Source organism: Gallus gallus, chromosome 4 (genome assembly GCF_016699485.2).
Source record: "Gallus gallus isolate bGalGal1 chromosome 4, bGalGal1.mat.broiler.GRCg7b, whole genome shotgun sequence".
NCBI lineage: Eukaryota > Metazoa > Chordata > Aves > Galliformes > Phasianidae > Gallus > Gallus gallus.
Window position 1 is genome coordinate 67,107,945 of NC_052535.1, and position 27,408 is coordinate 67,135,352.

Genomic DNA, 27,408 nt, shown 5'->3' on the forward strand with positions numbered 1-27,408 from the left:
TGTGAGAATCAGCTCAAACACAAGAGCAATAAAAATAAAACCAAAGAAACAAAAGCTGCTTACCTTCAGAAAAAAATCAGACATGCAGAGATCACCAGAGAGAGACCTTTGCCTCCACTGCCAACCCTTAAATGAAGTCTGGGAAGGAGCGGATTTTGGCTCCACCCCTTCCAGCCACACAGGTGCACTGAATGCACCTGAGATCCCCTGGGTTGGCCCTGCCTTCCCACCAGGTGCTTAATCACTGTTTCAAGCCCTGACTTACCAAATCTGTTACAATCCTACAGAATTTTGTGTCCAGCCTTCTGTGTATCTCTGTAGGAACTTACTACTTCTGCTGCTTTCTCACTGGCCTTGTGCAGCAAAATGGTATTATGTTTACACCCAGCAAGAAAGTGATTTTCCCATTCCCAGGGAATAAGCTTGAACTACACCCAAGAGCACTGACAGGAATTTCACTGGGCAACATCCTTGAGTGCATCAGGATTATCTCACGTGTAGGGGAACTGTTTGGTCATAGCTTGAACTGGTGACAGAGTACCTGGTGAAGGGGTGTGGTTGGACTAGGGAGCACAGGCAAATTGTTTGCACCTGTGCTCCCCACTGGACTAGAAGGGATAGACTATGGGTGGAGCCACCCTGGGCTCTTATAAGAGCCAGCTACAGCCAGGGGAGTGTTTCTTGGACCTAGGCTGTTTCCTGTGATGGAGTGCTGTATAGCAAGAGATCTCCTTCACCAGTTGGGTGAGTTCAGCTCTTCTTTCTGTATGTGACTATGGGCCTGCCTACAAATACTTTACCTGGCATCACTAAAAATCTCTTAGAAGTAATTCTGCTTTTTTCTGAGCAGAATGCCTGTGGTATAGCAGCACAGTCAGCCATAAGATCACAAGTTCATGCCTATGAGGTAGCTAATGGTTCCAGCAGTAACAGAGAGAAAGATCTCATCTGGAGGGAATACTACAGGCAGTTCTGTGCTGGCTAAGGTGCTTACAAGTGTATCTGGAAAACAAGTGAAGTTACCAGAATTATGGTATAATGTCTGCAGGGCAGGCCATGGGAAATTAATTTAATGTTATATTCAGAAAGAAAACTTATTTAAATCCTGAGCTTATGTTCCAGAGAATAGGGTTGACCAGTGTAAGGAAAGGTTCGCCCCTGTAACTTAATACTAAAGAAATGCATTAATCTGCCGTACATGTAAGCACTTTATCTTAGGGTGTGTGTAGGTAAAGAAGAACAGAAATCTATGGGCAAAACTTGGGTTGAAACATAGGATGTGAAAATCAGATTCCATTGTTATGTTCTCTGAAACTCTCCTGGTAATACTGACAGAAGTTCAGGGTGTAACTTGGGAAATTGTTAGAGATAAGGAAAAAATATTTTACAATGTGGGCAGTGAGGCCCTGGAACAGGTTGCCCAAAGATATAGTTGATGCCCCATCCCTCGTGACCTTCAAGGTAAGGCTGGACCAGGCCCTGGGCAACCTGATTGAGCTGTGGTGTCCCTGTTCGTTGCAGGGGAGTTGGGCTGGATGGCCTTCAGATGTCCCTTCCAACTCTAAGGATTCTATGTTTCTAAATGACTTGAGAGAACATCACTGTTCAGAACCTAGCAAACTTCTGCGATGTTCTAAGAACAGGCATGAGAGAAATCAGAACACTAACAAGTTAATGCCATTTTAAATTTAAACTTCAAAAATCTGTATTTTACTTCATTTTAAATTAAGGATTTCGTCTATCCTTGCATCTGTATGTGGGTCTGCTAAGACCTGAGGACTCCACTAAGGCTTATTTTTGTTGCAAAGTTGCCAATACACCTTTCAAGCCTTGAGCAAATTGTTACTCATTCTTTCTATGTTACTGTGCAAGAAGTTCAAGTGAGATGACCAGAAAACATGCTGGTCTTATACATGTGGGTCTTGATTTAAAGTTTCTCCCCACTTCCATTAGCTTCCCTCACTTTAATATGGCGGTTTATGGGAGCTCTAAGGAAAGGTCTCACCTCAAGGCTCTACTGTAACCTAGGAATAAATGCTGACCCTCCCACAAGAGCTTGTCCCCCCCTCCAAGGGCAGAGCAGCGCCCCGTGCTCTTCACCTACGGGGAGACCCTCGAGGTGTCCCTACTGCGCCCTCTAGAGGCCGCTACCCCCGCGCATGCGCGGAGCCGCCCGCAGCACGGCGACGTCCGCTCCTCGCCAGGTGCTTCCGGATCGTGTCCGTGAGGGGCGGAGGCTCGGAGGCTGCTGCTGCGGGCGCTCGGCGGCTGCTTTCCACTCGGCGGTGCTGAGGGGTCTGCCGGGGGTGAGCGGCTCCGCCGCAGGGGCGCGTTAGGCGGTGGGGTGGGCCCGGGGGCGTGGCGGTGCCCGCAGGCCCCAAGGGAGGGGGAGGCCGCGGGGCCCGCGCCGGGTCTACGGGCGGAGGCGGTCCGCCGTTGGCTTCTTCCTCTCTCCGAGTGCGGCCACCCCAGCCTGGAGAAAGCACCGTCACCCGTCCTCGGGTCGCTCATCAGTCCCTTAGCATCGCGGTGTCTGGGTACGCATGGGGATGTAGTGCAGTCTGGCTAAACTGCCTCAGCCTCCCCAGCAGCTCTTTAGCTTTCTCTGCCAAGCAGAGCCATGGAAAACTGTTTTGTTTGAATGCAGGAGGCTGTCACGTGCTGTATCCGCCAAGCCTATGTGCTGCGGGTATTCTGTTAGCGTAGCTGTACTCAAAGCCTCTGAAGAATTAATTACTCCCGTTTGTTTAATGTTGGGCTGTAAAGAAAATCATGACCTCACTTATGTATTTCTGTGACATGTTGAGATTTTAAGTCTGCAACACACATATATATTTTTTTCCTCACGTTACCGAAGCAGTCTTATAGAGTTAGAATAGAAGCAAAAGGAGCTTTAATTGTTAATTTCCATTTTTTTTCTTTGGATATAGCAGCGTGAGGTTATTCTGGGTCTTGGTTTTGAAATTTTTGACACTTAGCTGGCTGCAGGAAACAAGATCTGATCTTTGTGTTTATTCTACTTGGAAGGCAAAGCAAACATACCTCTCATTTCTAACAGTTACTAGTTGGAAATACTGATGTCTGAGATGACTCATTTCTGTTTTGTTTGAGCTTTCTGGGTGTCACACTAAATTAAAACTCTCATTTCAACTTAATAAGTATTTTCACAGGAATGTATCACTTGGATTCTGCAACTTGTTTTTTGACTGTCTGACAGTCTGGTTTGAACCAAGGCTGCAAGACTGCAGCATGTTTATGCAATGAAAATAACTTTTATACTGATTAAGTATATTACTAAATAAACAGTAAAAGGTGAATTTTACCGCTTTGAGTTTTACAGCTATCGATGTGATACTTATGTTTTAACAAAATTCTTTTCCCCAGGTTTATTTCATCATCCAAGTTCTTTGCTGCCATAATGAGGCTTGTCATTCTTGAAGACTACGATCAGGCAAGTGAATGGGCAGCCAAATACATCTGCAATCGTATTATCCAATTCAAGCCTACTCAAGGAAGATACTTCACACTTGGTCTACCGACAGGCAAGTTTTATTCAAAGGCTAACAACTGACTAAACCTGGAACTGTGTTTACATCATTGATAACAAATGCCATATTTAAAATACTGTGTTTGCTGATTATACTTCTGGTAATGCTTGAATGTAGTTCTCTTGTAGCACAGAGTTGTTTCTCTGTAAAGCGCTTTGAAAAGATTTGAAAAACTGGAAATTAGATGAGAAATAACAAATTGCTTTTAATTATACTGAAAAGCATTTTAGTCAAATCTACCTATAGAGAGATTTAAATACACTGAAAGTGTGTGGATAATTAGTATAGTAGAAAAACTTTGTTTAACAGGGAGTACACCATTGGGCTGCTACAAAAAGCTAATAGAATATCACAAGAATGGAGATCTCTCTTTCAAATATGTGAAGACTTTCAACATGGATGAATATGTTGGTAAGCTCTAGTGCTAATTTTTTTGAGAATACAGTATACTTATTTTCCCCTCTTCTCCCCCCCCCCCCCCCTTCCTTATTAACTGTTGAACATTTTAATAAAGCACAAAATTAGTGTGATATTTTTGAGCTTCTGTGTTAGACTGATGTACCTAGAAGTGTCTTAAGCATTTGTCTCTATTTAACCATTAAAATGCAAGTAATTAATTAGTCGAAATGAATCTTTGGCTAAATTAAGTGCTTGAAAATTGTCACATAGCATTGTGACTACATTTGTTAGAGACTTCATATATATCATATCACTTCAGAGTATATAGCGAATGTAAACATTATGGATGCCAGCAGAAGTCTTTCTCATCAGTATAGTTGTGAATACTGCTTTCTCTGATTTAATACTACTCAGTAAATGTTTGTCTTAGACTTAATCAGCTTTAAATCTTGTAATATGTTAATTTGACTTTAAATGATTTCAGGACTTCCCAGAAATCATCCAGAGAGTTATCATTCATATATGTGGAATAACTTCTTTAAACATATTGACATAGATCCAAATAATGCTCATATCCTTGATGGGAATGCTCCAGACTTACAGGTGGAATGTGATGCATTTGAAAAGAAAATTGAAGAAGCAGGAGGGATTGATCTGTTTGTTGGAGGTATGAGAAAATGCTCTATGGTTAGTTATGACTGAAACAAATATACTGACTCTTTAGTTGTGGTTTTCAGAACATAGTTAAAACCACTTTTTTCTGTTATAGTCTTAAAGTTCCGTGACTAACAAAGAATTGGTACAAATACCAGAACAGAATACTTGGTGTCCAAGTTTCTAATGATAACGTGGTTTAAGTAAGTTTTGAATGTTTTTTGTTTGTTTGTTGAAAATGGGGAACCAAAACAAAAGAATGAATCCTGAATCTCTTTTTTTTAATTCTTTCACAATGTTTGAGGATATTTGTTGACTCTCAGGTCTGGAATGACTTGCTTTCTTTAACTTTGAAAAGGCATTGGTCCAGATGGCCACATTGCATTCAATGAACCCGGATCGAGTTTGTCTTCAAGAACAAGATTAAAGACTTTAGCAATGGACACCATTTTGGCAAATGCTAAATACTTTGATGGAGACTTATCTAAAGTACCAACTATGGCGCTAACGGTTGGTGTGGGTACAGTGATGGATGCTAGAGAAGTAAGAACTTATTTAGTTCTAGTTGCATGTATGTTTTCAAGACTAGTATGTGTTGTTATAGGGATTGAAGGTAAAAAGACTTCTGTTTTGCAGGTGATGATTCTTATAACAGGTGCACATAAAGCTTTTGCATTATACAAAGCTATTGAAGAAGGTGTCAATCATATGTGGACAGTTTCTGCTTTCCAGCAGCACCCTCGTACTATCTTCGTGTGTGATGAAGATGCTACTTTAGAACTAAGAGTCAAAACTGTGAAGTACTTTAAAGGTGAGCACTGAATCAGAAGTTACCTGTATTTAAAAATAACAATTATATGAAGCCTGGGCCTTCTGGCACATTTCATAGCTAACGTATAACATATTCAAGATAGTAAATGCTAACTCTTACATTGTGAGTGGGAAAGTGCTGGGAGGTGTAACTTGTGGTCCTTACATATGAAAGTACAGTGTCATTTGATAAACACTTGACAAATGTCCTTTGAATAAAATATTTCCTGTACTTTGAAATGATAGTATATAAACTTCATCTGAATATAAAACACCAACAATTTGGTGTTCCAGAATATCAATTTCAAGTATACTGGAAGGTTTCAATTATATAAAATTTTATTTTAGTCCTAATATATTTCATGCTGATTTTATCTTATAATACACTGTCCAGTAAGCTTCAACTATGTGATGCAGACTTTAAAGTGAACTGAGGATGTTTTTCATACAGTGCAATTTACTTGGCAATCTGTGTAGACTTTAATGCATTGCACAGCAATGCTTTTCATATTTGTAGTATGTATATTGAAGTAAGCTTCAAGTTTGGATATCTTATAGTAACCCAGTGTTCCCAGATCTTAATTATGTTTAAGTAAGACTGTTGAAGCTGAGCAAAATAGTTTTCTCCCAGCTGTATTAGCACAGCATGTGTGGTTGTATATATGAGCCACCTTTCTTACTGGTGTGGATTTTTGTAGTAGTTGAGGCATGTGGCAGCAAGCCTGTTATTAGTGATATAATACTCTAAACATTTTCATAAGTGTCTGTAGATAATAGTAAAATCTGGTGTTAATGTGACTTTATACTGATATCATTTATAACTACTTCTCACTTTAGATTTTTTCAGTATGTTCTTTGATACATACTGGGGAGAGGGAGCAGTCTTCACCTGTGTCACACTGCTAGACAGTACTTAGTATTTTCAAACATAAACGTCTCAAACTGCTTGGATGGGTTCTAGACATTATCCTGTATCCAAATAAACAAAAGCTCTGCTTGGGGAATATATGAACTACTATGATAGAATTATTAGGTATGAATAATACTGATACTGAACATTGCTCCACAGAAAGTAAGGGCTACAGTGTATGAATATGTACTATTGTCAAATATTTAATTACTGTGTAATACATTCAAAGCAATAGAATTCTCAGATTGTTTTGCCTGGCTTAATTTTCCCTATTCATCAGTTGGTGATGTTTACTTGTATTTTTTTCTTTTCTTAGATGGAGAAATCAGTATTAGTAAACCTGGGATTCTTTCTGAATCTTTATCTCCAGGTTGAATGACATTAGTTCTTAGGAAGCTAGATGGTTCTTGATAGCTGCTAATTCTGGTAGCTAGTTACTACAATTTTTTTACCATTTAAAAAAACTTCAAGGTACCACATGAAACTTCAAGCAGTTTCTGATAACAAATCACCACTCTATCTGAAAGTTAGAATTTTTACCCCCCCTTTTTTTTCCCTAACTTTCTGAAACAAATAAGAGATGGAAATGATCCTTTAAGTGTTCTTTTTGCAAAATGAAAGGAAGGTCACTTTTCCCTTTCCTTCCTTTATCACAGAAGTAAGCAGAAAAATAACTTTGAATTTACTAGTTAGTCTCCAGAAAAGTTACTCTGGGAGTTCTTGTGTACTTCTGCATGCTCTTGTTAAAGCATTTATTTAATCTGACTTGAGTTGAATAGGCAGGAAGATTTTTCACGTGAAATAATTGCTTTTGCATCTGTCTAGTAAGGGACTTTGCATATCTTTATTCAACTAAGCTTTGTTTCTACCTGTGCTTCCAAAACCACATTGACTAAAAGGTTTTAAATATATTTTTTTTCACATATGACAGTGGGAATCCTTTGTAAGTATTTCCATGCCTCCAGGAAGTGGTTAATTCTCCTTTTCATTTCCTGTTTTTCCTTTTTTTTTTAAACAGAACAGAAAAACAGGAAATGGAATGCTTAAACTTCAGTATGTGGTGGAGCTGTTTTTCTTTGAATAAAAATGCCTTTTGTATCAAATTTACATTTGATGTTTTCCCACTTACTGCCAAACTCATAAGAAACATCACTGACTTAATCTTTACAATATAGATGATTAATAGTTATCCTTTATAAGATCTAAGAAACTTTAAAAAAACTTCCTTTGTGCTTTAGTCATGTTGATTTCATAAGTTTTTCTTTTTGTGGTTGCTTTTTAAAAATTATTTATTTACAAAGGTCTGCAGCTAAGTCATTACCTCCAGAAACAAAAAGCTGGGTTCTTCAGTCTGTTTTAGATGTGTTGGCTTTCTAGTATGGCTGTATGGTCCACCTAGTGGAGAAAAGAATAGTAGATTTGTGAAATACACCAGAAATGAAAATACTTAATGATTCAGACTGTGAGGTTAGTTTGTAGGGATGCAATGTTTGCTGCCAGACACATGATATAGCAAGGGTATTCATATATTCTTTCCAGCAGATGACTATTAAAATGTACACTTACTGTCAAATTTCTTTTATGGATTTTAAGGATCTCTGCTTTTAATGTTGCCTATTTGTAGTAGTTGAAGCAAATCTTCAGTATGGTTCTAAACTAGGCACTTTACAGATTGAGAATGTTGACCAGATATTGTTACCAGTCTGTAAGGTTAAATAAGGTTAAAAATGTACCAGTGACTGAATGCCATGCATTGGTAATACTTTGTAGGTAATGTTTTACGAAGTTGTAACAAAGTAAACAACATGGCTGCTTTTAATGGATCTTCCCAGCACTTCCCAACATTTTCTGAGGAGGGGAGGGGGGAACACACAAAACCTCCAAGTCACACCTATGGATGATTTGTGTATGATCAAAAGAAACCCAACCTGTTAGAATAGGAAATAGTTGAACTACTCCAGTTCTATATATTCATTAACAGTCTCTGTGCTTGGTTTTGTTTGTCTAGGACCAGAAGGACACTTAGTTACCAAGATACCACAGTGCTAGAATATTGTAACTCAAGCTGTAAAACTATTAGTATGTGTGAATCTGATTGTTACAACAAATTCTTGTATGTGTTGCTGTTAAGCATTTATTAATAAAAAAGAGAGAGATGTATCTCTCATCAGGTGTTTAATTGATATGAAAGTATTCCAGATCTTTTTAACTGGTCTGTGGTCATTGCTGTCTCATTTCTTTAGTTTATACTGAAGATGGCAATAATATTTAAGTGATACAGGAAAAAATACATAATTAGCATATATTGTCTTAATTACTTTTGCTTTTAAACTACTTTTCAGTGAACTGTTTAAAATGTATACTTTGAAGTTAGCTCCAAAGGTATGGATAGGAAGACATGTTGGAAAAAGTATCTTAAAAATTATGTAAAGCTGGCATTGTTGCTTTCCCCTCAAGGTTTAATGCATGTGCACAATAAACTCGTGGACCCACTGTACAGTATGAAAGAAAACTGAAAGAAGAATTGAAGAGGAACTGCATGTAGGTCAACAGCAACAGTTTTAGGTAGCAGATGAGTTCACTGCTATGCAATATACTGAAAACTGTTTAAAATGGGAAATCCTAGGTACTGTATTTTTTTTTAAAAGGTCCAATATATGTACATTCACATTCCATCTCTATTTGGTGTTGTGCATTTTGCTTTAATATTTAGACCTCTGGCTGTTACAGTAACTAAATGGAACAGAACAAGCCTGTGGGAGGCTGCATGTTATATAGGGGTGGAGGGGGGTGGGACAGAGCACTTATTTTAGCACAGCAATGCACTGCATCTGCCTGTTAGAGGAAGTGATAGATTATTTCCAATAATCTGTAATTGTGGCCTCCATTAGTGCAACTACACTTTGCATTTGTATTTCTAGGCAGAATGGTTTTGGCCTTTGTTAAATACTATGGACTTGTAATAGCTGTACAATTTCTACTATGAAATGTTCTGTTTACATAATGCACACTGAGCTTTTGCACTTGATTGCCTTAAATTTATCTTATACAAACAGTTTTTGGGCATCTCAAGTCCTGCTGTACAATTCAGGCAAATAAAGATACAAAAACAGTGCCTAAAAATGCACCCAGTTCTTGCAAGTGTTATAACTTACTCTGGTTACTTACATTAAATGTCTGCCATAGCACTTCTTCCTCTCATGTATTTCAAATTACTTTAGGGTTTTTATATTTTTAGTAATTGTGCTTTATATATAAGGAAAAATCTAAATGTTCCTTTCTGGATATGTTTAATTGTATTGGATGGTGTCATTAAATGCCTACAAATAAGTTAATTTATAGGAACATGAAGTCTACAGATTTAAATGATCATGTATTAAAGCCTGCTGTTAACCACTCTGTAATAATTACCTCTTACTGTATCACTATAAATATTGAACTGTCACAAGGAATGTTATTTCCTCCTTTGAGTAAGTAAAACTTAAATGTATCGTTTCCAAATTGTTTTGTTTCTGATGTGGAGGGGAGAGGTTCAGTATTTTGTCATCTTCATTGAAGGAAGAGACTAAGAACCATCTGTGGCTTTTATTATTTTTGTGATCCACTGACTGAGCCTAACTTAAACTAAATTCTTCAATTTAAATGTTAATAAGTTGTTCTTGTTTTGCTGCATAGTTTTGTGCTTTAAGAAGTGGTGGCCTCTAACATGCTTACTGAAGAGTATTCTTTACTAGTTTATAACATACATACTGTAGTTAAGGGTATTTGCTGCCTTAAATGATAAAAACAAATTTTGCCACTTTCAAAAAGTTAACTGAAATATTTGTTTAAAGTAGGTATAGACTTAACACAGCACAAAGTACAGAATTCTGTTGGAACAGACAGCTAGTTTAATTTCTTATTTTGATAGGATAATTTCTTGTGTGTCAATATGTAAAACCCAAATGTAGTTTGCTCTGAACAGCCTATACTCTCTTGTCTTTTCAGATAACTACATGAGTAGCCAAGTATTACATAACTATATATTCTAGCCTAAGTCTTGGCCAGTGAAATCTGGGTAAGAATAGCTTCATATACTAGGTCATTTAAATTTTGGCACTTACAGATTTAAAGATAAGAGTATCCTTTTGTGTCACTATTACTATAATAGGATGATAAACTTTTCCTAAAGTAAACTGTGTAGATTTTTCACTGCAGTTTCAAAGAACTTACCAACAGCTTTTAGCATGTCAATATAAATTCAGCATGAAAGACTTGAATCAGTTTTGCTTCCTGAGAAATGCGTAATTTGTTTTTCCTGCTGTGATTTCCCAACATCATTATTTCCTGATGAAAACCTTTAGCAAGTAAAAACAGAGTAGCTTGATATTTTTATGGCAGCTGCTCAGACCTAGAAAAAGCAATATAATTTTTAAAGGAATGGACAGACAAACTATTAGACTCTGTCACAGTTCCTGTTCTCATGCTCTTTCAAGTTTTTGTACCTAGCTTATGTGAAGTTACAATAAAAAGCTTTTAGATTCAGAAGATTCAGAAAATTCAAATAACTTTAATTATAATGTACAAATGTATAATTTAAATACAAAATCCTTTCAATTTATATTCCCACTTAAAATGATACACATTAAGTCAGATGTTCCCTCACAGTGATAAATTATACATTAACTCAAATATGCTTACTGTCTCTAAGAAGTTAAGACAATGATCTGCTGCATGTCACTAACTTATTTCTCAGGCTGTCTCTTTAAAACACGTATGAAGGCATCTCTTGGTACTTCCACATTGCCAATTTTTCTCATCAGCTTCTTCCCTTCTGCTTGCCTTTTTAAAAGCTTCATTCTTCTTGTAATGTCTCCACCATACTATGGAAAGGAAAAACATTTTATTAAGCTACACTGCTTAATAAACACATAATAAACAAGCTTAGTAAAGCTAAGCTTTTGTTATGCTAAACACATAATAAAAAAGCTTAATAAACAATGCTTAAACAGAACTAATCAGAAAGACTAGTTACATTATAAAAATCACCATTATCCCAAGGGAGCAGTAGCTAAAAAGAATGGGAGCAAGTGAGCACTTCCATTCAGACAATTAAAGGTAGATTAATTTACATGTTTTATAGAATAAATATTCTTATGTAAGCCTAGATGATATTAGAACTGTAGTGTACTATGGGCTATTAAAATCCTTTTGGAACACCAACAGGATGTCAGCTCTGATACACTGTAGCATCTTGGCTACCACTAGGTGCTTAACATCCAAATTAAGCAATCCTTGCATTGTGTGATGGGATGCCATCCAACCTAGGCTCCAATCAGAAGAGTTCTTAATAGCTGTGAGAAAAGGACACTTGTTTAATCTCTTCAAGATGTTAACTTCAGCTAAGATGAGACATTGTGTTTTTCCTATAGCTTTATTCAGCCTTGTTGAGTATCAACTATTGATATTTAAAGGCCTCCTTCTGATTTGTTACTGAAAACTGAAGTGAAAATCTAATTGCAATCAGTCTCTATAGAACTGCTTTACTATACTTAAGTCACCTAAAAAAACCTAGGAAATTTGTGAAGTTACATAAACTTGTGTACACTTTCTTATGTCTATAAATATTATGAGATGTTGAGTAAACAGGTGTGAACACAAACACACTGAGTAATTACTTTGAAGAAGCCACTAATGTTTCTGATCAACTGCAAGCACCAGCTGAAGGTTACAGAGGTTGAATTAAAAAGTAAAAGTTTAAGGGTGCCTGTTAATATTCCACTGACATTCTGGAACACAAATTCTGGAACACAAGCAGAACATGTCTTCATGGGGTTTCTAATGAAAGATAGACCTATCAGTCACAAGACAGATGTACATGTATTGGAATAAAAAAAATACATACACATTTTGCCACAACATTTTTCCTGTAAGCTTTCAATCTGTAAAATAGAATACAATACATATTAACACAGTACAGCAACCCCAATAGTAAAGCTGAACAGTGAGTTGTCAAAAATGCTGAGCATTTTTTTTCTGCTACATTTTTTAAAAAGCAACAGAATCATGACGTTTTCATATATGGCAGAGAGAAGATAATCCTCTAAATGTGTTAAAAAACATTTTAAAGAAGTTAATTTACATTTCTTAATCGAAGAAATGTCTTAAGACACATAATACATAATATTATTTTGGCTTTTGTCTTTTATCTGCCTGTTATGATTTACAGCATTCACGCTTCGTATGTGCCTATACAGCACACAAGCAAACAAATTCCTACAGAACCTTTGCTTGGATCCCCACTTCTAATTACCACAATTAGAATGTATTTTAAAGCAGCAACAGCAAAAACATGACATGAAATAAAACAGTCAAGGAAGTTTGCCTTAAAGAAAGTGTGTGCTGCTAAGAAATAGCTGTACTTGCTCAGATTGCACATTTCCTTTGCAGTACCACAGTTCAAGCAGGTTTTTTTGGTTGGTTTTGTTTATATGCTTTTATGGCGATGATGGATTTTTTGATGCCTCTGCCAAAGAAAGCTACTTTGCATCTAGAAAATCATATTCAACAATAAAAATCACCTTTTTCAGTACCAAGAAAGTGCACATATCGGTGTGGCAAGTTATGCGTTGCCCAATAATTGTAATGCTGACCAGAGGCAATTTAAAATAATCATTTTCAATTAATTTTACATTAAGTCTTTATTTAGAGTCACAGCTCGAAAGCATGGTGTTTTTCTTTTCCCCTCAAGATATCTAGGAGTACATACAAAAACAAAAAAATAGTATTTTATAGTAGATTTGAATTATTGTAACATGTAGAACTAGGGAAGATATTCAAGTTCATATTTAAAAATGCTTAAATAAAGGAATGGGAAAAGAACAGGTTCACTTACGTTTCCCTGGCGATTATTTTCTTGCCAATAGCAGCCTGGATGGCTATTTCAAACAGCTGTCTTGGTATAGCATCTTTTAACCGCTCACACAGGTATTTGCCAGTAGCATATGCTTTATCACTGGAAAAGAAAGTTTTCAGAACTTACTCCTTCCAGAAACAGTCATACAATCCCTAAAATATATCCATAGATCAAAATCTTTGAGAGAAAGATTTTATTAAAAGTTTATCTTTTTATATTCTTAAACTGACCAGACAATAACTTAATGATGTGGACTTTAATGACTGGTCTCTGTACATTACCCATTTCACACAAACAAGTGATAAGACTACACTAACAGAAGGTTGTCATAAAAATTTTAATGATGTTTGTAATAAATATTCTGATAACCCATCACACTGAAGCTTTATTGAATAATTTCACAGCTTCAAATGTTATTTTTTAACTGGAAGCTCAAGGGAGCATTTTGTTGATTCCAGGCATGAAAGGTCAAAGATTCATATATCACAGAAGCATTCTAAAAATATCTTCTTATATAATAATGTTTTTTTTTAAATTACTCTAGCAGTCTGTAATAAAAAAAGTTATCAATTACATTCAGCATCTGCATATACTGCAGATTTTGGGGAAAAAAGGCGACAAAAGGTCAAAAGAAGTATAAAGTTGATACTTTCACAAACCACTGAGAACAACTGACTCTTTTCTCTGAAATGTTCTCACTTAACGTCAAAGCAATAATTCTACAAGGTTGGCCACTGCATTTTGCATTCTTCCCATTTGCTAAACACTATATTTATTACATTGCTAAACTGCGTACTTATTAAGAACACATAAATCAAATGTATAGTAGAGATTTATTCTGCTCCTGCACAATTATTTTTCGCAACAAGGTAAGTTTCCTTTTTGTACTTGAACCTTCTACATTCAAGGATTTCAGAACTGTAGTATATGAAGTATACATAAATAGATCAGATAATATACTAATTTATTTATTTTTGCAATTACAAGCTAGTGTTTGAAAAAGGACAAAAACATGAAAACAATATAGTTAATATCAGGATTACTAAAGAGGGATCATGAAGTTATTTAATGGAGACTAACAGACTTCATGAGAAGAACACAAGGGGAGAGGCTGGAAAATAGAAAGACATTATTTTCACCAGCAGATGAGTACTTTCTGAGAAACTCATGGACACTTTAGCAAACAGTTTTGGAGACTATTACAATCAATAAATATTTACATTTTCCTGGTACTCTAGCTAAAGACAAGGTAACAGAAAACTTGTACAGAATAGGGATTATTGGAGGCATAAAAATAAAACGTACCCAGTTTTTTAGTAGTGTATACCATAAACAATTCATAGCACATCTCCTGGGCTGGTTAGTCTAATTTTTTTTTTTTTCCTCCAGCACCTTAAAAGATTGTCAGTTTGCATTTATATTTGCATCTCCTCCTTCCACATTAACACAGGAACATTATATTTAGCATTCATCTTTCCTACTATAAAATGCCTTTCTATTTCAGATCTCCTCTGGAAGTTGGTCATTTGGTGAAATTTTCAATGCTATTTCCACATGCATTTATCATTCATATTTATTCACAATGAAAACATACTTAAGTTTTAATTCTTCAGAATAGAGAATCCAGCCAACCTACTTGTGTATGATAGTTGACAGTTCTTCAACTGGATTTCCATTTATAAGAATATCCATTTTGATAAGATCTGCTGCCTGGTAGCCTGCATCTTCATAATCAAAACTAAATAAAAGCAATTTAGAAGTTAGTGATTATGGTATTCTGCATTTGTTGTTCCATAAATCTTAAGTTTTGTAAACACTTAATAGAACACTTGAACTTCCTACTAAAACAGGAGCACAGTTTTTAAACTCTCAGTATGACACCATTATTCAAACCTGGGCTCAACATTTATGTGAATTTTGTCTCCAAGTAAGCAGGACACATCATCTGCTGCTGAGCAAGGTAAATCAGATATCCACATGTTTACTGCAATTTCTTAAAGAGTTTATACAAATACTTGTAAATGCCACTTGGAAATTTCTTAAAGTTCCCTTTAACAAAGGGATGAACATCCTAGATGTCAAGGGAATCAAACACTAATACTGCAGCACTATTATAAGAGAATATTCTTTTTTGTGCCCTTCTATACTTTCTGCTCAGATATTTTTTCATTTCTTCCCCTCATGGGAAGGGGGAATAAGAAGAAATGAAAAGGATGTATTTACCTTGCATAGCCAGAAGACAGGGACTTAAGAGCATCATAAAAATCCACCACGATTTCATTCAGTGGGAAAAGGTATTTTAGCATAACCCTATGTTCATCAATGTACAACATTTCTTTCTGGACTGCCCTACGATCCTAGACAAATAAAAATTGTTTCAGTTCCCCTTGAAAAATGAAAAATATTTTCTATAAACAACACACAGAGCAGATTCAAAAAAAAAACCCAGAAGATCTTAAAGTCCTGCTGCAGATTCCTTTCTTTCAAGAAAAGAAATCTAGTTATGCACTCTTCTAGTACACAGTGCTAAAGCAGGTACTTTACTGTCAATGAGCCAGAACACTAACTTTCAGTATAAGGGCTGTGTAGCTCAGGAGTAATTTTGTATTTATTTTACTTACACATTTTGAAATATTTATTTTTCTTAAAAAATATTAAGTATTATTGTCAACCATCGCCTACTATGTTATTATCTAGTATCTTTTTTAAGTATAAGTAAACTTAAAAATGCAAGTGACAATAACTAAAACAGCATGCCGCAGTATACCAACCTGACACAAAACAATTATTTTCCCAATATATTCCTGAGGTGTTATAATAGTGCCAAGAACAGTTGGCTCCAAATATTCAGACACTGAATGTTTATCAGGAAATTGAGCAGGGTTGATAATAGTAATCTCTGATTTACCATGCTCCTGAAAAAAAAAAAAACACAATTTTCCTTTAGTTGCTTTTTAAGCATTTTATCCAGTGAATTTCCATCTGTCTCTTGTCTGTTGAGCAAGGATATTCCCTATTACTTTTTCCCCCCGATGGGGCTTCTCCAACTCTTTACATACATCCTTACCCCTTGTATAAGGCACAGCTTCAACACAAAACCTGTTCTAAGTATTCTGTAGCTTGATGCTGGAGGCATTCTTCCACAAGCAGAACTTTGAGCTCAAGGTCCCTCACAAGTCAAAGTGGGTTCTGAGGATTCCTTTGCAAGTGTTTCTATTACCTAGCTTTTCTAGTCTAACATTTCTTCAGGGGCAGGACTTATCCCTCTAGAGTGAAGACACAAGGAAAGCCATGTTTCTTACTGTATGCGTACAATACCTCTGCACATCAAACCAAGTGATTTCACTTCCATTAGCAAGGCAGTGTTTTTGAACAAGGACCCAACATCCTGCACTGTTCGAAAACCTGAAAACTTGGCTCTGGTGTCTCAGATCAGCAATCTAGAATCATTTATGCCACAAACCTGCTTATTTCATAACAGGCACACTGCCTAAGGAAGAAACCAAAATAACTGCAAAAAAAGTCTGTGTTTCATATCTTGCAACTTCTCTTACACAATTTGGAATGTCCACATTTTCTACAGTGTTTAGAGGTACATGTTAAGTAATGAGTCTGCCATTTGCAACCTCCTCTGTCAACAGATGCTCTCCAGTCCAGGTTTCTCTCAGACTCAAAACACAGGAATTTTAACTGCAATCAGTTCAATAAGCTTTGCACGTGGATGTTTCACCATGATCAAAAACTAACATCTTCACCAATCCCTACCAGTCTACAGTAGCATTACAGGCTATTCCTAAAAGCAGTAATATTTTCTGACCGATAAATTTCAGAAGACGCCATGGTTTAAAACCAGCACGCAGCTAAGTACCACACAGCTCTTTGCTGAGGGTGAAAGAATCAGAAAAAAAAACAAAAACAAAGGAGGACTCATGGGTTGAGATACAAACTATTTACTAAGATAGAAAAGGAAAAGGTATTTTACATAGTGTCCTTTATTCCCATTATCAAAGATAGGACCAAGACATTAAAAAAAAACCAAAAAGGCAAGTGCTTAAAGTGGAAAGCAGAAAAAGTCAGTATTGTTAACAACAAAAAAAAAACCAACAATCCACAATTGAAATATGTTTTAGGGTCAATATCAGTGATTCTAATGTTTACCATAAAATAATATACTATTCTACATTTCAGAACTGTAGGTGTTTTTAAAGGAAGCTTTTGATTTGCTGTTTACATACCTTTATCAACTTTGCTGAGGAAAGAACAGCTTTATATGGAACAGTAGGTGCAGTCAAAATAACAGATGTGTTATATTCTTGTTCCAAACGTTGATTAAAAACTTCCATATGCAAAAGACCAAGAAAACCCAACCTGTGGAAAAAAAAAAATCATGTCAGTCAAATATTTGTTGGTCACTCCAGCATGTTTACACTGCTAGTCTGGCATTATCAGACACAGCAAAGAACCTCTTAAAGACTCAATGGAAGTCTAAAAGCCAAAAATTATCAATCACAACAAATTGCATAATCTATGTGAATAGAGAACAAAAGAAAATAAAATACTTTTTGCCTTTACCTATCATTAAACTGAATTAAAGTTCCTAATCTTGAAGTTATTTCAATTAAAATTTTCAATTGACATACGAAAATGGTATAAAAGCCTCACCTCCATCCAGCTCCTAAAGCAAGGCTACTGTCACGATGAACAGTCACACTGGAATCGTTCAATGTCAGCCTTTCCAAAGCACTTTTAAGATTATTATATTCTGTTTGATCTACAGGATACATTCCTGTCAAAACATATTACACAGAGATTCTGTGATGGAGCTTGATCTACTATATACTTACCTTTATAATATGAGCAGTAATAAGCAGTAACAATAATAAAGACCAGAAATAGCTTGCTTTCTGTTACAACTTTAAATCTGGAAAACAGGTTTTTTTTTTTTCCCCTAAAATCTTATTAAGGTAACATGAAATAATAATAAAAAAAACAGAAATTAACATTCAGACCATAATAGTAGGCATACTGTACTCATCTACTTTTTCATAGCTGTGGAAGATCAGTATATTAGTTGGTTTTTTTTTTTTTTTTGCTGTACAGCGTAGGCTTATAACCTAAGCATTAATAAATAAGCAGACATCACTGAGATGCTCCTTCATGGGAAGAAAAAGAAGTGCTAAAGTTGCTAATATTTCTGTAATTTTTTTAAACAAATAGAAGAAATGAATAAAAAACAGTTGTCTGTATAATTACTACTTGAAATAGGTTCCACTTTTCACATCATTGTGCTCAGATAAAGTACAGGAAGCAACACACATGCACGCATAAAAAAAATCCACATTATTTACAGGATTACACTTTTCCCTTCTACACTCACTAGCAGAATAATATCCATGACACAGATTAAGAAAGTACTCTCAAAACAAATCTAGGAAGTGAGTAACAGAACTTCTTTCTTTCTAAAGCCGTCTTCCATTGCATGTGTAGTAGTTTACTAAGGGTGGCAGCAACAGTCTAACAGAACCAATCATTAATAACTACAAAAATTATTGGTCATCAAGATGAAGAATTCAAAGAAAAAAGAAAAAGGACTTCATTTTTAAAAGTATTACTCCTTCTTTTCCAGATACAAAGAGTTAAAGGCACTAGAAGGAGTATTAATGGCTAGAAATACACCTTAGTCTTGCAGTCATCTAAAAACAGCCTGCAACAATCTTGCCTGCTGAGTCATAAAGAGCTATATAAATGGCATGTGCCTCTGTAGCTTAATTTTAGTGAAATTCTAATCCTCACAATTCTTAAATACATATTAGAAGCTCTAATAGTTCTCCTACTTGTGCTACTGGAAAAAAGTGATTCCCTTTTAGTTGGTTTTCTCCTCACCTGCAAAAACCATTGGCTTTGCTGACTTAAAGCCAGGCAAAGGTTCCACCGGCTGTTTATACATGAACAGCGTGTCTCCTATTTGGGCTTCTGTTACTTCTTTCATTCCAGCAATCAGGTAGCCCACCTGTCCAGCATATCTGAATAGAATCAGTATTACACAGACACTTCTTGGTGTTATGAATATTTCCACTGTTTTTCCACACTTCACTTAGCCCAGTTGGAAATTCAAATACATCACCCCTCCAGGAGCCCATAAACAGTCACATAAAAGCCACATTTAAGCTGTTTCTTCTCTGAGTTGCAAATTTTGTCTCAAGGGACAAACCATCTGTAGATTCACATAACTGCAGTTTTGTTACAGTTAAGCAGCACAGTCAGCTCTGGATTTTTAATACTGTGCTACTCTCAGTTTGAAAGCTGGAGCTAGAAAGAACTTGTTAATGATCTACAACAGAAGACAAAACAGTTCTCAGCTACCACCTCAGCAACTTTCATATGTTAAATGGGAGAAACAACAAATACCCTCTATCAGTATATTATGCTGTTAGGAGCAGAGCCCTGGTAGATGAAAACACAGTGTACTAGTTTGGGCTGGGATGGAGTTAACGTGCTTAACAGCAGCCTCATATAAGAGCCATATTTTGGATTTGTAACAAAATGGTGTTGATACCACACCAGCATTTAAGCTGAGTAGTGCTTGCACAGCATGAAGGCTTTCTCCATTTCTCACTCTGCCCCTCCCAGCAAAGAGGCTACAGGCTGGAAGCTATCACAGGCATGTCAGCAGACCCAAACTGACCAAAAGCATATTTCATGCCAAATAATATCACCCTCAGCAATAAAAAGTGTGTTGTCTCTTCAAGGTAGCTGCTGTTCACAAACTGGCTGGATACCAGACTGCCAGTGGGTATTGGTGGATGAGTGCCTTTGCATCAATTTTTTCCCCTCTTTTTTCTTTTTCCTTCACTTGCTAAACAGCCTTTATCTCAACCCATGAGTTTTTCCTTACTTTTGTTTCTCCCATACTCCACTGATGTTAGAGAAGTAAGCTAGTGGCTGTTTGAGTACTTAGTTACTGGCTAGATTCAACACACCATACACAGTAATGTAGTCTCCCATTTCAGAACTTCCCAAAAAAGTCATTAAAAACTATTTGGATGCAAATTGATTATGCCTCTTCGCTAATTCTGGTGTACCTGATTTTCTTCCCACTGCTGCCATGATGAGTTTCTGGAATCTGTTGCATTCACGGACTTAAATGTTTTCCACCCTCAAAATATTCTGCAGCAATAACTAAGATGAAGCCCCATTCCCTTCCACTCTCAAACAAGGTAGTTCCTAGAAATAAATTGGACAGCTCAGTATGAAAAGCTAGTCTTAAGAATAACTAGCTGTCCAGGTGTTTCATAAACTAGGTATACATTGATAAAATGACTCCCTCCCACCAGCTGTGCCCAAAAAGCAGTCCCTTAAAGCTTGTCTCAGCATGACATTGACCACTCAATTACAAATAATCATTACAATCCATAATAACAATCCACAAAAATAAACAGCCTCTACCATTTAATAATAAAAAATAATAATAACATGCACAGAAGCAGATTTGGTATCTTACATCAACTTATGATTTGTTCAATTGAGAGAAATGTTTTACTTACAGTTTATGTGTTGGCTGTTCATTCGGAGTCAGAATTCCTACTTCATTAACTTCATATCTTTTATTTGTATGCGCAGAGACAATTCTATGCCCTTTCTGAATCTCCCCACCAAAAACTGCAATGTTAGCTACGACACCTCGGTAGTGGTCGAAGGTAGAGTCGAATACTAAGGCTTTCAAGGGATCAGTAGTATTACATTGAGGTCTATCACAAAAGATTTAAAACAATTAATAAAACAATAAGCAGAGTGTTTTCCATTCAATATTGAATGAAGACACAAAGGGTAGGGGTGTGCATAAGTGGAAGCTATATACTCACAAAAATATCACTCTAGTAGCTCACTCCTCTTTTTTCATTTCAGACTGAATTCATTTTTCCTTCTCCACTTTTAAGAACAAAGAATTCTCCTCTACTGATATTCACTATTGTTTTAAGAATTTCAGCAGATATACACTGATTTATTTTAATGATCTCAAACCTGACTGATAATTTTCTCTGATTTGCAATTCTGAGCTAACTTTTTCAGCTCAGAAACTAGATTTACCCCACACCCCTCTATAAACTAACAACTTACAATCAGACGTATATTAAGCTCAAAACTACTGCCAAGATACTGTACAAATGCAACTCATGGTTTCCTTGATATCCTTACAAGACTTCATAAGTAAAATAAATAACTTACGGTGGAATCTTCTCAATGACCTTTTCAAGAACTTTATCAATATTTGTCCCTTGTTTAGCAGAAATCTAAAACAAGCCCAAAAACAATTTTATAAGACACGCGTCTTACACTCATTCAGTATCTATTAAACAAAGTGTCACCTTCTCTTACAATAGTCTTGGTGGCAGGAGAGAACATTATCCATACACTCACTACTATGAAATGCTCATTTGATTATAAATACCCCTGTTACATTTCCTCCTCCTGAACAGGAATTGTTGTTATGGTAAAAGTGAAAATAATTTAGAGGATCCACAAATAGAAAAAAATTTATATGATGGCATTCATCATCACACATTACAGTTTTTAACTGAGAATTATTTTATCTATTCTGTTTTTTTCAGGAGACAAGATCTAAAGAAATTCATACAATACATCATACAAAAACAGACAGACAACACCCTGCTGATTTATTACGTAGCTAATGAAAGATTTGTATACCTGTTTCTACTTTGTATATTATCAGCCACATTATAAAACTTGAAGAGATCTTACCCTTATACATTCATTAACAGGGATATCAAACAGCTTCTCAATTTGTTTTTCAACTCTTTCAGGGTCTGCATTCTTTAAGTCAATCTGAAAAACAACAAACTGCTAAATGTACAGGCAGTGACACCTTATGTATGATCCAGAATTGTAGCTCCCAAACGTGTAAGTGAAGGATTCCTCATGTCTTTACTCATAAATACTAAACATTTTCAGGAAAAGATACGTATCAAGAATTTCTCAATACTATGTCTTAGTGCAAATAATTCATAGAAAATTGGACATGAAAGGGTTCTTTGCAAGTCTAAAATAAGTTCAGCTATTAAGTGGAAACAAATTCATAAACTAAATTACAGACTATTACTATAAAATTCTAATCAATCGTTTTAGAAAAAGTCTTCCTTGCTTGATTGCAGGAAGGATCCCTACTGTAATTATTTTTTGTTAAGAACTTTTATTTAAGAGCTGATAAAATATTTTACAAAGTATTTTGCAAGTACAAATGCTACCTATGCCATTTATGGTAGAAAATTAAGTACAATATATAACGACATTTAAACTAAGTATTAAGTAATCTTGTTTTTCCAATCACACAGATTACAAAAATTGTAAAAACAAACATATATATATATATATATATTTTTTTGTAATTAAGCTTACACTTTTTATATTGAGCCGCTACTCTCATATGTCATCATTAACAACAACAAAATAAACCATGTTTATGGTTTATGGAAGAATATAACAATCATCATTGCAAGAACTTTGAAAGTTACTTTTGCAAAAACCCACTCGAATATTCCCAAGAATAAAAACTAAAAAGGAGAAAGAAAAATGGTTCAGATAAAGACATCTTACACAATGCTTCTTAACTTGATTCACAGAACAGATTCCACAAATAATTTTTCATTGTTGCTTATTGCTTGTATGTGTATTGCTTGTACATGTATTTTACAAAAAATAAGAATCCCCAGCAATTATTAAAATATTAAAGACAACTAATTGTTGTCATATACTTGTTTTCTTTTCATTATACGCTCCTATCTGAAGATAACCTTCTTAGTAATCTTCTATGTATTTATACAACTCAACTATTTAATTTGAAACACTACAACCTCATTACCTTGTTTATGACAGGAATTATCGCAAGTTGTGCTTCAAAAGCAAGATAGAAGTTTGCCACTGTCTGAGCCTGAATACCCTAGAAAACAAGCATCAGAGAAATTAACATGGAATTCTCTTGTTTCTTTTTAGGCATATTACACATGCCATAGAGAAAATCATCATCCAAGTATTCTGTGAGAATGTATCCTTATTGAAAATCATGATTCCATAATCCTCATATTCCACTGCAGTAACTGATTCATTAAAGTGTTTTAGCACCATAAAAGTACAACAGATCTTTGATTTCAAGATCTTCATAGCACAGGATAAAATTTATGAAATTTGCACGGGTATCATTTTATGAACATTTTATTCCTGAAAGATCAAGAAATTATTAATCTATTGATTTTAAAACTTGTGAATAAATTCAAAAATTTGGAAAACATTACATTTGGCTTGCAGTTTTATTAATTTTTAATGTGGCTAGTAGCTTTATTGTTGCTAGATATGTATTACAGACAACTAGCTAAACCAATTGTGTCTGAATGAATCACCACACTCCAACAAGAAAATGAAGGTAATCAAAAGCATACAGTGAAACAGCTGTAAGCTCTCCAGACTGCCACTTGCAAAGTTCATGCAACACAGAAAGCATCATCTGATTCTTCATTGCTTCTGTTTCTATAGTATGGCACCTCAATATCTATCTAGCCTTCTGGAACTTTAATACTTTTATAGAGATAGATTTCTGCAATAATACTGATGGAAAGGTTAAAACACACTGAACTCCTCTCCAGGTTGCTTAAAGAAATTGCTGAAATTCCAAGGAGAAAACAAAAATTAAGAACCGCACCTCATTTGCATCTACTACAAGTAGGACACCTTGGCAGGCAGATAGTGACCGTGAAACTTCATAGTTGAAATCAACGTGGCCCTGCAGAGAAAATTAGTATTCATAATTCCACATATTTCTGGAGTCCTTTGCAAAGATATCTACATTATCATGGTTTTGTCTGTATATTTGTTCATCCAAAACAGAAATCTTACCAAAATAAAAGGAAAGAACATATTGAATAAACACAAATCATAAATAGGACTTAGCAGATTTCTAAAAATAAAGACATACAGCTTTACGTGACTGAAATGCCCTTTGTACTTCACTTACTGGTGTGTCAATAAGATTTAAGAGGTAGTTTACTCCTTTGTAATTGTAAAAGAGAGATGCAGATTGTGCTTTAACTGTAATTCCCCTTTCACGTTCCACTTGCAGTTTATCCAGCACTTGTTTGTTACGGTCAGTTTTAGCAATTGTTCCTAAGATCAAAAAAACAGTTTTATTATCTCATTTAGAATATCAGCTCTCCAAATAAGCAATTACTGAAAATACTACTATTCACTACTACTAACGAGCAGAAAATGCGACTTGCAGCTGCAAATGAAGTTCTTCAACTTGATTAAGGTAAATTTTTGTTTGAAAATAAATTTATGTTTCAACTCTTTAACATTTATTAAATGGGCTTTTACCTATGAAGTTACAGAAAACGCTCTCCTGAGTAAGTATAACACAAAACACTATGCAAGTCTAAATGAATGATCCAGAAGTCCCTGAAGTTTCTTTAAATGTCAAAATTATTTAATTCTTATCAGTGGAGAACAGCTCCATGGTTCCAAGCAGCACCAATCTCAAGGGCAAAAGGAACATTATCATGGAGTTTGATAGACTTGAATTCAAAACTCCATTCTATCGCGGGCATCACGTAAAATCGCCCATAGTGAAACACAGAAGGTAATAACAAAGAGTAACTTTGATCAAAAGATTCTCACCAGGTTTTGCTTTGCTCACTCCTTTAAACAGAAAAACAAAAAACTCTTCCAAAGGATAGTTAAGTTCTTCTGAGTAGTTAAGTTAAGCTCTGCTCTGAAATTGACCTCCACTTGCAAGATGCAGAAGTTGCTTTACAGCTTGCCACAGAGAGCCCACTAAGGTAATCTATGTCTCTCTCTCTTCCAATTTGAAACTGAAGCCTCATTTCCCTAGTCAGCTGTAACTCTGAAGATTCCTTAGCATTTCTGTATCACTTACTTTAAAGGAGATAGTTATCCTTACTCTCAACAACACAAAAAAGAAAACATTGAAGACAAAGATCTAGAGGATGACAAACCTCCGAAGAAGAATAACACAACTTTGCTAATATTTTAGGATAAAGGAAAAAGCAAATCCACGGAGCAAGTGAGAATCCATAAACCTCACACTAGCAGTTATTTTACCTGCTAAGCCAAAATAGAGCCGACAATTTCTAAAATTTACTGTGCAGCACCATATCAGCTTCAGTAATAGCAAGCTTCACCACCAAGAAAGGCAATTCTATATAGTTTGCTCAGAAGAGAAGGATAAACTGTTACCTCCTTATAAGTAAAAATACCTGAAATTCTTCCATTTCAATCATACTTTCGGAAAGTATTGTCGTGACCTAGAAGTTCTGGACAGTCCCTTTCTGTCCACACCAGAAACTGGCAGTAAGCCTCAAACATGCTCTCTTTAGCCTGTTTCCAAAATACATTCCTTTACTGAGGGGATTACGGTTTCTTAACTCTACTTACTGACAGATTTCAACATGAGTAAGAAAACATATTAACATCTGTAATACTAAACAGCTGGAAGCCTAGAAGCAGCCGGGCAGCAAAAGAGCAAAGAGATTAGAAAGTTTAGTAATAAAGCCATCATAATCTACACATCAATAGAAGGGAGTACAGATGCAAAGAGAATGCTTACCTGTAATTTCCAACAATCTATCTGCTAGTGTACTTTTGCCATGATCTACATGAGCTATAATACTGAAGTTTCTTATGCTTTCAACAGGATATGCTGACATATCTATTTTTTCCTGAAAAAGAGAAAGTTTCTTTTCACAAACCACAGATACAGTCCCTGTGTGCAATCTGACAAAACCTTTTAAAGAGAAATAATTCTTTTCTAGAAGATGCATAGTTAGAAAACCCTAAATGGTTGTCAGCATTCAAAACGTTAGTATTTTCTTTTAGTCATGGATACATATATACTTGCTATAACCCAAAATCAGTATGAAGCAAAGCACTGTTGAAGTTACTATGTTCTTATAAACACAGGGAGTTGGAAAACTTAAAACAGTTTAGGTTTGTTAATCTACTTAAGACAACTAGATCTGGGGGGCTATAAAACTAAATACATCATTCCTTTCAAGCAAGAACTCTCTCTCTATATATATAGTAGAAAACCCCTGATTTCCTTAGTTCACACACAGAAAGGTTCAGCACTAACTTCTCTTACTGTTAGTGTTATTCACCCAAATAAAACAGTTTGAAGAAAAGTGGCTTTGCCAAGAACCACAATACTCCCAGTAACAACACTCTGCTGAAAAACTTTGACTCCTAATTTTAGAGGTACATAGCTCCTCTCTCCCACCACGTTATGCTTGCAGCTTTGGGCCTGGCAGAGAAATGAGAAAGCCCAAAGAGCTTTGCAAGCATCGAAACACTGAATAAACCAACACTATCCCTGACAATGCTTCGGCTTGGAAGAGCAAGCTCTCCCACTGCCAGAGGAACAGAAATGCTCCTGCAGGAGAAGACCACTGCTCGTGAACATCTGTCTGCAAGGGCTCCCTCCTACACACACGGCCACCAAAGTTGAGGGCCACAGCAAGCACTCCCCGAGATGGTTAAACGCCTCTGCGGACGCATGCTTCAGACTTCGGGACACGCGAAGGGGACTCACCTTGTCGCGGGAGCTGTAGAACCGCTGGCAGGCCGCAAGCCCCGTGGGCAGCCAGACCGCAGGGCCCCGAGGGGCGGCCGTAAGGCAGGGCCGGCGCAGCCGGACCCACCACCAGACCGTCCTGCCGGTTAGAGACATAGAGCCGCGGCTGGATTCACCTCCTCAGAGTACGGGCCTCAGCCTCCATCGCAGCCCACTGCCGCGCCCCTCACTGTTCTCTCCGCGTTTAATTTCACGCTGCCCGCCCGCAGGCACCTGACTTCCGCGGTAGCTCCCGATACACCGCCCAACTCATACCACGCGCCGGAAGCGCCTTAAGGCAGCACCGGAAGCGGTCAGAGCAGCTCCCCAACGGCGCCCCCTGCTGCTCCTCCCTCCTGCCTGCCTCTCACGCGCAGATGCAGCGCAGCGTTCGTCCGTGAGGTGGCGATGGCGGCCGGTGGCTGGCTGGCTGCCCCGTACCTTTGCAGCGGTGCTCACCGCGGCCTCGCTGCAGGGGAATTTGGGTGCCTGCAGAAGTCTCAGAGCAAAGCCTCCGCAGTATTTTTCCCCTGGCTGTTTAAAAACAAAACAGAAAGAA

The 27,408-nt window shown here is 36.4% G+C and overlaps 2 protein-coding genes across 24 annotated transcripts; one reads left to right on the forward strand and one right to left on the reverse strand.

The window, feature by feature from the left end:
* The first annotated feature begins 678 nt into the window (after window positions 1-678).
* GNPDA2 (glucosamine-6-phosphate deaminase 2) lies at window positions 679-9,970 on the forward strand. 6 transcript variants are annotated; one of them, XM_046940455.1, is made up of 7 exons: window positions 679-744; window positions 3,385-3,542; window positions 3,858-3,959; window positions 4,432-4,614; window positions 4,960-5,144; window positions 5,238-5,412; window positions 8,779-9,970. In XM_046940455.1, exons 2-7 carry the CDS (start codon window positions 3,419-3,421, stop codon window positions 8,835-8,837), a joined length of 828 nt encoding a protein of 275 aa, XP_046796411.1. In that variant the 5' UTR covers window positions 679-744; window positions 3,385-3,418; the 3' UTR covers window positions 8,838-9,970. The 6 variants fall into 6 exon arrangements, with proteins under 6 accessions (XP_046796411.1, XP_015140966.1, XP_015140967.1 ...); XM_015285480.4 differs by lacking the exon at window positions 679-744 and adding an exon at window positions 2,203-2,537; XM_015285481.4 differs by lacking the exon at window positions 679-744 and adding an exon at window positions 2,203-2,306 and having other exon boundaries at window positions 8,330-9,970.
* Window positions 3,534-27,116, reverse strand: GUF1 (GUF1 homolog, GTPase). Of its 18 annotated transcripts, none has more exons than XR_005859211.2 (20): window positions 26,829-27,116; window positions 25,848-25,959; window positions 24,240-24,388; window positions 23,928-24,008; window positions 23,094-23,171; window positions 21,977-22,060; window positions 21,443-21,507; window positions 20,761-20,964; window positions 19,100-19,239; window positions 17,879-18,002; window positions 17,452-17,584; window positions 15,988-16,131; window positions 15,440-15,573; window positions 14,853-14,954; window positions 13,196-13,315; window positions 12,206-12,242; window positions 11,046-11,183; window positions 10,534-10,658; window positions 7,643-7,716; window positions 3,534-3,701 (listed from the first exon to the last, which is right to left on the reverse strand). XR_005859211.2 is itself a non-coding variant. In XM_040699336.2 (18 exons), the coding sequence occupies exons 1-17, from the start codon at window positions 26,964-26,966 to the stop codon at window positions 11,046-11,048; spliced, it is 1,983 nt and encodes a 660-aa protein (XP_040555270.1). In that variant the 5' UTR covers window positions 26,967-27,116; the 3' UTR covers window positions 7,593-7,716. The 18 variants fall into 18 exon arrangements, 8 of the variants coding, with proteins under 8 accessions (XP_040555270.1, XP_001232470.2, XP_025005835.2 ...); XR_001466316.4 differs by having other exon boundaries at window positions 11,002-11,183; XR_005859215.2 differs by having other exon boundaries at window positions 3,534-3,721; window positions 11,002-11,183.
* Window positions 27,117-27,408: the final 292 nt, after the last annotated feature.